Below are 10,156 nucleotides of genomic sequence, written 5' to 3'. Positions count from 1 at the left end.
GATTTTCCCGTCCTAATTTAATATCTGGATTGCCCTTCATAATGTAGTCTACCGCTAAGTCGATAGATTCGATGAGGGGAATGTTGGTGAAAAGACTTTCGACATCGAAAGAAACCATGAACTTATTTAGGGTATGGAGTCTAGTGACTTCACTAACAAAAGTAAAAGTGTCATGAGCACAGTAGTCATTAGGGATGTGAGGGTTTAACAATGTACATAAATACTTAGCTAGGTTGTAATTATAGGTTCCAATCGAAGAAACAATGGGCCGGAAAGGAGGTGTCGAAGAGTGATCTTGAACCTTATGCATCTTAGGAAGCCCATAAATTCTGGCTGGTTGAGATCCTGATGGATAGATCTTGTCATAAATGGTGTTGTCAATTTCAGTCAGTCAGTCTCTTCGCGTTTTTCCCAGATTCGTTTCTTTTGCCTTGCCTAACACGTCTCCCAAGGATGTCATAGCCATACGGAAACGTCTACTACGCAGCGCCATCGATAAGAGATCTAAAGAACTGAAGCGACTCGAGAATGAGAGGGACAAGATCTCCAACAAGCTTCAAAACATACTTAACAACCTTGACTTTTATTTCTTGCGCAACGCTCTACAGAGCAACATTAACAAATTATCATCTAAGATAGTGGAAACACATGCCAAGAAACTTCGAAATTTGAGCCGACACGCAATTATGCCATTTAATGCTGACGAAACAGTGATCAACATGTCCTCCCACCAATTGTCCCCTGAGCAATGCGATGCACTCAAAAATGGTCTGACTCATTCCATCTGTCCTCCATCTATACGCAACTCTGACATCTACACTTGCTTCGAACTTATTCATGGCTCCATGCTCAAGAAAATCGTTGATCGTGGTCAAACTGGTAAGCTCCAAGCTGCATTATCGCATCTTGCGAGCTCCTACATCGCCTCTCATCGTGTATCTCACAATGATCGGAAAGTACTCCAAGTCTTGAAAAGTCTCAAAAGGAATAAGAACATTGTCATTCTGAAACCTGACAAAGGGAATGGTGTGGTCATTTTGGACAGGACAGTTTATGATAGCAGTATCCTTAACATCATCTCGGATTCGTCCAAATTCAAGAAACTTAAGGATGATCCAACTCTCCTAAGGGAGGGCCAATTACAACGGTTTCTTCGCAACCTGAAGAAGAATGATGAAATTGAGAACACCATTTATGACAAGATCTATCCATCAGGATCTCAACCAGCCAGAATTTATGGGCTTCCTAAGATGCATAAGGTTCAAGATCACTCTTCGACACCTCCTTTCCGGCCCATTGTTTCTTCGATTGGAACCTATAATTATAACCTAGCTTAGTATTTATGTACATTGTTAAACCCTCACATCCCTAATGACTACTGTGCTCATGACACTTTTACTTTTGTTAGTGAAGTCACTAGACTCCATACCCTAAATAAGTTCATGGTTTCTTTCGATGTCGAAAGTCTTTTCACCAACATTCCCCTCATCGAATCTATCGACTTAGCGGTAGACTACATTATGAAGGGCAATCCAGATATTAAATTAGGACGGGAAAATCTTACTAAGTTATTTTTCTTTGCCACTGCTCAAACCCATTTTTCATTTTTGGGTAATTTTTACGATCAAATTGATGGGGTAGCCATGGGCTCCCCGCTTGCTCCTGTATTAGCTAATCTCTTTATGGGTCACCATGAGAAACGCTGGTTAGAGAATTACAATTCAGGTATCGAGTTTTACCGTAGATATGTCGACGACACCTTTGCTTTGTTTAATACCGAGCAGGATGCTTTATCTTTCTTCAGTTATATCAACAGCCAGCATCCTAACATCAAGTTTACTATGGAGAAGGAAGAAAACCACAAGCTTCCCTTCTTAGATGTGCTTTTAGATAACCATAGAAATCAGGGCATTATTACCTCGGTTTTCCACAAGAAGACCTACACCTCCGATTCCTCTCAGAGTGTTGCTCGGAAGGACAATTGTTTGTATTTTAAATTACCGTACATCGGTCCCTTTTCCATCATAACAAAACGCAGAATTAAGAAATTAGTCAACAAATTTTGCAGCGACCTGGAAATTAAGTTGGTGTTCACCCCGTTTAAAATTAGGAGTTGGTTTGGGGCGAAGGATCCTATCCCTGCGGGTTTACGATCGCGAATCATTTACAAGTTTTCATGTGCAGGCTGTAATGCCTGTTATATTGGTGAAACCAATAGACATTTCGCCACTCGCATCCGTGAACATCTCGCCTCCGACAAACATTCCCACATATTTAAGCACTTGAGAGGTTCTGAAAATTGTCGCTCCCGGTGTTCAGAAGACTGTTTTAAAATCCTCGACTCTGCTTCCACACGTTTCCAATTGAAAATCAAAGAAGCCATGCATATCCTTTGGGAGCAGCCATCTTTAAATTCCCAAGTCAAACATCTTAATTTATCCCTTTCATACTAATTAGTTTCTTTTCTTAGCCTAAACAGTTTGGTTTTTTTCTGTTTTGTTTCGTGGTTGGGTGTTTTTATTCTGTTCTCGCCTTCATCCTTAATTATTCATGTTATATCTCACTTTGTTACACTATTTATTGCTCAACTTTAGTTTATTTCTCATTTGTCAACTGACGATGGATGATGTTTCATCCGAAACATGTATTGATTAAATATGAATTTCAAAAACATCGTATGGATCATCAAAGCGATATCTTACTTCGTGCTGCTAAGAAGTAATAATAATAATAATAATAATAATAATAATAATAATTATTATTATTATTTTATTATTATTATTACTTTTATTTTATTTTATTATATTATTTTGTTAAAGGGGAACTGAAGATAAAAAAGAAGGATTTTTTTGTTTAAACTTTAGACCATACACAATAAAGTTTTCAACTTTTTTCCTGTTATATCCGTCGCTCTTCCACCTAAAATAAGAGTCCTGCCAGGGAATATCTGAGTAAGATGAAAGATACAAAGTAATATGTAAACTTACCTACTCGTGGTGCAGGGCACAGGTAGGGGATGAGGCACCATATGGTGGTGCCTTGTAAAATGCTTGTCATTAGTCCTCTGAAGTCTCCCATTCTTGTTATGGGAACTTCTAGCTTAGAAAAACAGATTGTCTCCTCAGGTTCTTGGGCAAGTTTGGAAGTTCTTGTGGCATTATGAACATGATCCTTTTTGACAAAGAAATTGATAGAATTTACCAACTTCTAGAAAAAAAATTTTCTTGGTAATTTCAAATTGATTGACAGATGATTATCAAAATCTCTGCTTATTCCAAAACAATTACATTATTGTGTAACATGGTTTAATTTCTCTCCACTGGTTGCACAGCCTTAGATTTAATCTGCTTTACTTAAGTCAAATGATGCCATCTAAAAACAATAATAATATTAAAGATAAATGTTTATAATATTTAAGACGAAACTGATGAAACTTGTCAAGGTGGTGCACCAATTTGTCTGCTTTTGAGGACACTGTGGTAGATTGGGATTTTATGAATTTCCAGTTTTGTTCTAGCTGGACTTGTGATCTCTTTGCCAGGTCTTTGCGACACCTTTTTTCAAAATCTCTAGAAGAGTCTTTCATTTTCATTGTAAAGGTCCTTGCATGAAAGTTTCATAATATCATTTTAGTTATAGCTAGCATATGGATATTTTAACAGCATCATGGTTCCTGCCAAGACACATTTGTACATTTATGAGAATTTTATATTAATTTTACAATTATTGCTATAAATAAACTATATGCTTTCTGTGACAATTTAAATAAATATAAATATTTAAATATCTTGGTTATATTTTATGGATATTTTAACAGCATCATGGTCAGAGTAGTAGACACTAATTACAGTATTCTCTATGATGTCAAATTTTGTTGTTTTTAGGTAAATTTGGTCAAGTATGTTTCCTGATGAGACAAAAGTTGGACTTTGAACAAGCTGCGAATAACCTAGAGAGGTCATTAAAGATTTTAGCAGTCTAATGCTATCATCATTTAAGTAGTTGATGTTGAAGTCACCAAGAATGATGTCGATTGGATAAGTGCCAAAGATATTTCTTAGATGACTTACATACTGTATTATATTTGAGTTGTTCTTTCGGTAAAGAAAAAGAACTGTAAAATTGGGACACATAGTTGTAGATGTATTCAAAATTATTACAAATTTCATTGCATTTACTTGTGGAAAGTATTCATGTTCCTTAGTTTCTATTGATCTTCTGGTACACAGTGCCAAACTTAAAAATCTATCAGTAGGATGATCTTGCCTGTAGAGAGTAAATGGTAGTAGATGAGATTTTATGTCAGTATCATTGCTATGAGGTACAAGTTGTGTTTCTGTCAGTGCAATTAGATCACTGTTCTTTATGTTTGCATCATACTTGATATCTACACTATGTTTTTTGAGTGATCGTATGTTTAATAGACATATAGTGAGCATTGAATTGTCCTTATATTTTTCACTAGTTCCCATGGTTTTTGAGATTTCTCGCAATCTTTCATATTCTTTATGTACCCGAGGATCTGCTTTCACATGTTTGCTGTTAATTTTTCCTAGAATGTGAATACCATTTAAAGAGGTCGCTCGGCTCAGTGCAACATATACCTGACCATAATTGAATGATCTCTGTTTGACCAACTCAAAACTAATGACGAGACTGTTAAGTGACAATCCCTGTACTTTGTGAATGCTAACAGCGTAAGCCAATGTTAAAGGGAATTGCATTCTCTGTATTTCTGGAGAAGAAGGTTTATTTGGATGTATTTTAATTTTTGCTAGGACAGGTTCTACGGGTACAACTCTATTTTGTCGCACAAAACTGCTAGTACTCTTTTGAATTAAATTGTTGCCAGCTTGGCATCATCAAATTTTACATAGATAATGGTGGGTTTTTTGTTGTTTTGATTTACTTCAATTTTAACAACAATTCCTAGTTGACCATTTATAAGTCTATCTGCAATATCAATGTTGTTGGTTAACATAACTCTAGCAGATTCCTTTATACAGATATTAGCATCAAGTCCACCAGTTTCAGACCTGGGTCTAGCTAAAATTCTGTTAATATCTTGCTGTGATACATTAGGAGGGTACTGATCTGTAGTTTTAAGGTTCAACAACTGTGCAGGTATTTGGTGCAATTTCATTTCATTGTGTCGATTGACTGGATTATTTTCAGCCCAGATGTGAAGAGCATCTGATGGGTAATTAACATCTGATGGATCTATAGATCTAGATTGGATGCACTTGATATCTTCTTCAGTTTGAGTTGCTGTACGGAACCTATTCAGAAGTTCAGAAAATGGTTGGTCATCCTTCTGCCTCATGATATCAACAAGCTCTATCATTGTGAATAGGTGCCATGGGTGGCACAAGTTAAACACATCATTTTTGTAATTTGCAAAAACAGGTTTCCTGCGTATTGGTGGTAGTTGATACATGTCACCAATAGCAAGAACGCTAATGCCTGCAAACAGGTGAACATTTGATGTGCCAACAATTTCTTTTAGTCTTTGGTGGATATGAAGCAAAGTACTGTTAGCAACCATAGAGATTTCATCTATTATGATCAACTTGAGGTCAGCAAGTAACATTCTCATCTGTGTTTTCTTTTGGTCAGACATTGCAGGTAAATTATCACCTGTTTCTTTAGGAATTGCCAAGGCAGTGTTTATTGTTGTCCCATCTATGTTAATAGCAGCAACTCCAGTAGGTGCCATTAAAAGAACTGTAGGTAATTCAGGATTCATCGGAGGATGTCTAAAGGTCTTTGTGACAGTGTGGTAGATTGTTTGGATCAAGTGACTTTTACCAGCACCTGCTCCACCAGTTATAAATAAATGCAATGGTTTTACTTCTTCAGGTTTTCGACTATTCATGTTTTTCATTTTACTTCTACACCAGGTGAGAATTATATCATAAGCATAGCGCTGTTTTTTGTTCAATGATCTAACACACTCCCGTAGCTTATCATCAGTAATTTCTGTTGGCTGGTTGTATGTTATCATTCCAAGGTTTGAATGATTCTCAGTTTCTGATGATGCAACAAGATGTGTAAGTAATTGTTCATTAAATGATTTGTTTGGTGCTGAATCATCTTGCTCTTCAGATTGTAAATCTGCATTTTCCTGGTCATTTATAGAATCATAGCTGGAGTGGATATTGCCCTGGTTATTTCGAAGAAAATCAAGTGCTTCTGTAACAGCATCAGCATCAGCTCAAAATTCTCTCTGTTTCGTTCCACTACAGCTTGTACTTCATGCTCATAGAATTTAGAAGCATATGTTTGATCACTTCCTAAAAGGCTTGTTTCATCTCTCCATGGGTAGTAAAGCATCAGGAGATGATGAAAATACAGTTCAGGTTCTTTTGCTTTGTTTGGCTTGTGATATCGTATAACAGCTTTTACTTTTCTACACTTCATAACTTCATGGGTGTTCATTAATCTTATTTTGTCTGGAGGTGACGTATCAGGATCACAGTTGTGATGTAATTCAATGACATCATCAGTTAAAACCTCAGGTTGTGCATCAGCTGTTTCTTGGCAGTCCTTTTTGTATTCTTTATAATAGTATGCAGCAAACTCTGCCAGACATAGCCTATCTACAGAAGGAATACACTGTGGTCTTAAAGTGTATCGATCAATAATATTTGATTTAAAGATATCAGTACTTTCATTATCCAGTTCATCAAGTTCTTCTGGTGATTTAGCAATGCGTACCCTTTTTTCTGGTAGGTCAGTGCTTACAAAAACTGTTGCAGGGAATATTTTTCGTAACCATAGTTCAGGTATGCATCTGTAAACACATTCTTGTGAACTGACTTCTCTGGTAGAGAGGAAAGCAGCACCAATTCTTTTTAAGCTATCCCTGACACTCAAGTTTTCTTTCTTAGCTTCCTTTGCAGCATTCATAATTGCCTGTGAGCATTCAGTCTCATCCTTGGTAAAATATGAGCACACATACGTTATGCACTTGTAGTGGTTAAATACAGGTTGCAAGTCAACATTCGCTCTAAAACCCTTTATACCAGCAATAAAATAATTATTAATAAAACAGCTGTTTGTTGGTCTTTTAAGGTGCAGCTCATAGTCTGAGTCAGGTGAAATGGATAAAGCCCAATAATATTGCTCTTCAGTTATGTTTACAGATTTGAAAATATCAGCTTCTGTTAATGTAGGATTATAGTTTGCGTTACTGGGATTTAACACTTCATCTATTTTTTCTTTAACTAGTCTAAGGATTTCTTTTTGTCTGTCTATGGTACTCGTTTTTTTTTTCTGGATTTAAATCATCAGAAAGAGGTTCAGCCACAATAGTCTTCTTTGTAAAAAAGTGCCCAAAATTAAACCTACATTTAATGTTTTTGTATTTTCTACATGTCTTTGAATGACTGTGCTTTGGTAGGTTTTTACAAGCTCATGTAACTCAGGGTCTTGACTCTGATCAGGAAGGCATGCCTGCACATGTTCATCTATGAAATGGATATAAGCTTCCTTGGTGTCATGTGTTAGTTCAGGGCTATCTGATGTCCATATTAAGGCATGTAAGTGAGGAGAGCCTCTCATCTGAAACTCAATGCGGAGTGCATAGTATACTATTTTACCAATTGGGTTTGCATTAGTTAGAAGAATTTCAGTGAAGAATGTTTCAACTCTATATTGAAAGTGCTTAGCAACAACAACAGGATTTACATTCAGCATTGAGCATCTTTCATCATAAGATAAAGCATCAACTTGTTCATTTGTTAGATTTTTGCCTTGTGTTCTTGCAATAATCTGAAAAAGTTCAGGCCACCTAAGGTCAGCACAGGATAATGTCATAAACCATGTTGGTATTCCAAGCTGTTTTACCATAGCTACTACTTCATACATAAATTTTTGCCAATAAGGTGGTGTTCCTGGAATTTGCCTCAAAAATAAATAAGCCTGATCTTGACAAATAAGATTTTGTAAATTTTGTATATTATTTGATCTTATTTGAGAAGCAGTAAGAGACTGGCCATGCATTTTTTTCAGAGCAATATTGATGCTATCTGATACTTTTCTGTTCTATGATGAACTGAGCAAAGAAGAGATATTCAGGATTGGTAGCAAATCTACCACTGTGATGTAAAAGTCTTGCATTGAAGTACTAACTGGCGACAACTTTATTTCTCGGTTAACAGCGTACCCATACTTTCCTGTAGGAAACAAAATAGGAAATGCTAGTTCTTCACAGTACTTGTCTGCCATAAAGGAAACTGGATGTTTAGTGTCACCAAGTGCAATAGCATAGACTTCGTCTCCTTGAGATGATACATTATCATTTTGCTCAACAGTTACAGGATAATCTGGTATTATAGACTGCAAGCAAGTTTCACTTGTTGGTGCTCGATATTCATTTAAAGGATCGTCATTTCTTCATCTGCAGGTGTGCTGACATTCTCACCATTTTCATTGCTTGAAGAAGTGTCATCACTTATACCAGATTCAGTAGAGTGGTTGTCATTATTCAAAGTCGAATCGTCTAAATTAACATCATTTTGTTGCAATGTTTTAAGATGCCTATCTATTTTGTCAATGTCTATACATATATTATCATACAACGGATTGTTCATTTTGAGCCACATCAGAGCATTTAATATTAGTTGAGGTCGCACAGCTTGAAAATAAACATGTCCTCTAAAGTCCATTTTTCTCTTTAGTTTCAACATGATTACACCTGACCTTTCAGGTGGACGTGGCAATGTAGTACATGTTTGATCACATTCAACTGGTATATTGCATATTGCTCCTTTAATTTTCCTCTGTTGGCCTTTAGGCATTACCACTACCTTTTCAAAGACTATCCTCTGTGCTATTAATATTTGTTCAAGTTTTTCTAGTACTGAGAGTTCTGGTGGTATTCTAATCAACTTCCAGTTTATTACCTACAGCTTGACATGGTACTTGCCCTTTTGAAACTTTTGCATGACATGTTCTACAGATGTATTGTTTGTCATCAAATGACTTTATCTCAGTGAAAAGACGGTGTACACTGTATTTATTTTCTTTAAGTAACATAACTGTTTTTCTATATAGTATTCGATGACAAACTGAACATATGTAATATGGCCCCTCTCTGATCTTATTCTGAAATACTGATATGTAGTGATCCAATTTATGCTGAACATCGTTTGCCTTTTTTTTAGAAAATTTTGCTGCATCACTTATGCACTTTATTTTAGGCTTTTTTGTAGGATTCATGCTGCAATATTCTTGTTTTTTTTTTTGTTCAAGTATTGTGCCTTAATGAGTGGTTCCATTGCATCATAGTTTCGCTTTTTTTGTTTATTTATAAGATCTTTTTCTGCAGGATCTAGTGAGTTGTATTATATTGCTTTTTGAGACAAGAGTTGTTCTTTTTTTGTAGGATCTAGTGATTTGTACCACTCTGCTCTGTCAGACAAGAGTTTTTGTCTCTCTGTAGGATCTAATGACTTGTACCAATCTGCTTTGCAACAAGTATTTTCGTTTGGCACTAGGTTCCATGTTTGCATAACTTTATCTTCGTTTTTCGGCAAGTGAATTTTTCTGCCTATTGGATTTGTGTTTCCTAATACCTTTTGTCTTAAAGTTCTTGACAAATTACTGTAACACTTTAGAATCTGATAATGTATGCTACCTCTAAATTATTAGTGTATTGATTTTGTAACAGTATTAGCAAGGGCTTGAAGAAGGAAGTTGCTGTCATTGACAGTTTGAAATTCATCTAAAGTTCCATCACTATGGAATATATAAGTAGTATTTGATGCTTTTAGTCTTAGAATTGTGCTGAAAAATGCAGCTTGCACAGTAATTTGAAAACCATATTATAAATCCAGTATTGCCTCTTGTGTTATCCAAAATAAAGTTCTGGAAGTGTTTGCTACTGCTGGATGCACAACTAAATATGCCTCTTTTTGTGCTGTAAAGACAACATCAATGTTGCATCATATATTTGAAGTTTGTTTGGAAATTTGCGTAAACAAAGATTTTCATCAGGACATGAAAATTGTTCCTCAGTAACACTCATTTCCCATGGTCAATAATTGCTTCTAGAGTTTGTGAATGCCAGTAACTGCATGCCTTAACCACTGAAAAACAAATGCTATAAATGATAAAGCACAACAGGGTCGTATAAAAGACTCATTGCTTCTTG

At 35.9% G+C, this 10,156-nt stretch overlaps 3 protein-coding genes and 1 pseudogene across 3 annotated transcripts in view; 3 read left to right on the top strand and 1 right to left on the bottom strand.

The window, feature by feature from the left end:
* The first annotated feature begins 368 nt into the window (after positions 1-368).
* On the top strand, positions 369-1,337 carry LOC138015494 (uncharacterized). The gene has a single exon (XM_068862563.1). It carries the CDS (start codon positions 369-371, stop codon positions 1,335-1,337), a length of 969 nt encoding a protein of 322 aa, XP_068718664.1.
* Positions 1,338-1,442: 105 nt separating this feature from the next.
* Positions 1,443-3,163, top strand: LOC138015484 (uncharacterized). Its single transcript, XM_068862553.1, has 2 exons — positions 1,443-1,983; positions 3,126-3,163. Exons 1-2 carry the CDS (start codon positions 1,443-1,445, stop codon positions 3,161-3,163), a joined length of 579 nt encoding a protein of 192 aa, XP_068718654.1.
* Positions 3,164-3,779: 616 nt separating this feature from the next.
* LOC138015475 (uncharacterized) lies at positions 3,780-5,449 on the bottom strand (annotated as a pseudogene).
* Positions 5,450-8,023: 2,574 nt separating this feature from the next.
* The window catches only part of LOC138015465 (deleted in lung and esophageal cancer protein 1-like), a 31,576-nt gene continuing 29,443 nt past the window's right edge, over positions 8,024-10,156 (top strand). The window contains exons 1-2 of the mRNA XM_068862536.1: positions 8,024-8,084; positions 9,389-9,480. Of these exons, the coding sequence (XP_068718637.1) occupies positions 8,024-8,084; positions 9,389-9,480 (153 nt within the window). The remainder of the gene's footprint in view (positions 8,085-9,388; positions 9,481-10,156) is intronic.

The sequence above is a fragment of the Montipora capricornis genome, chromosome 1 (assembly GCF_036669925.1).
Source record: "Montipora capricornis isolate CH-2021 chromosome 1, ASM3666992v2, whole genome shotgun sequence".
Taxonomy (NCBI): Eukaryota; Metazoa; Cnidaria; class Anthozoa; order Scleractinia; family Acroporidae; genus Montipora; species Montipora capricornis.
This window is presented reverse-complemented; position numbering and strand designations above follow the sequence as displayed.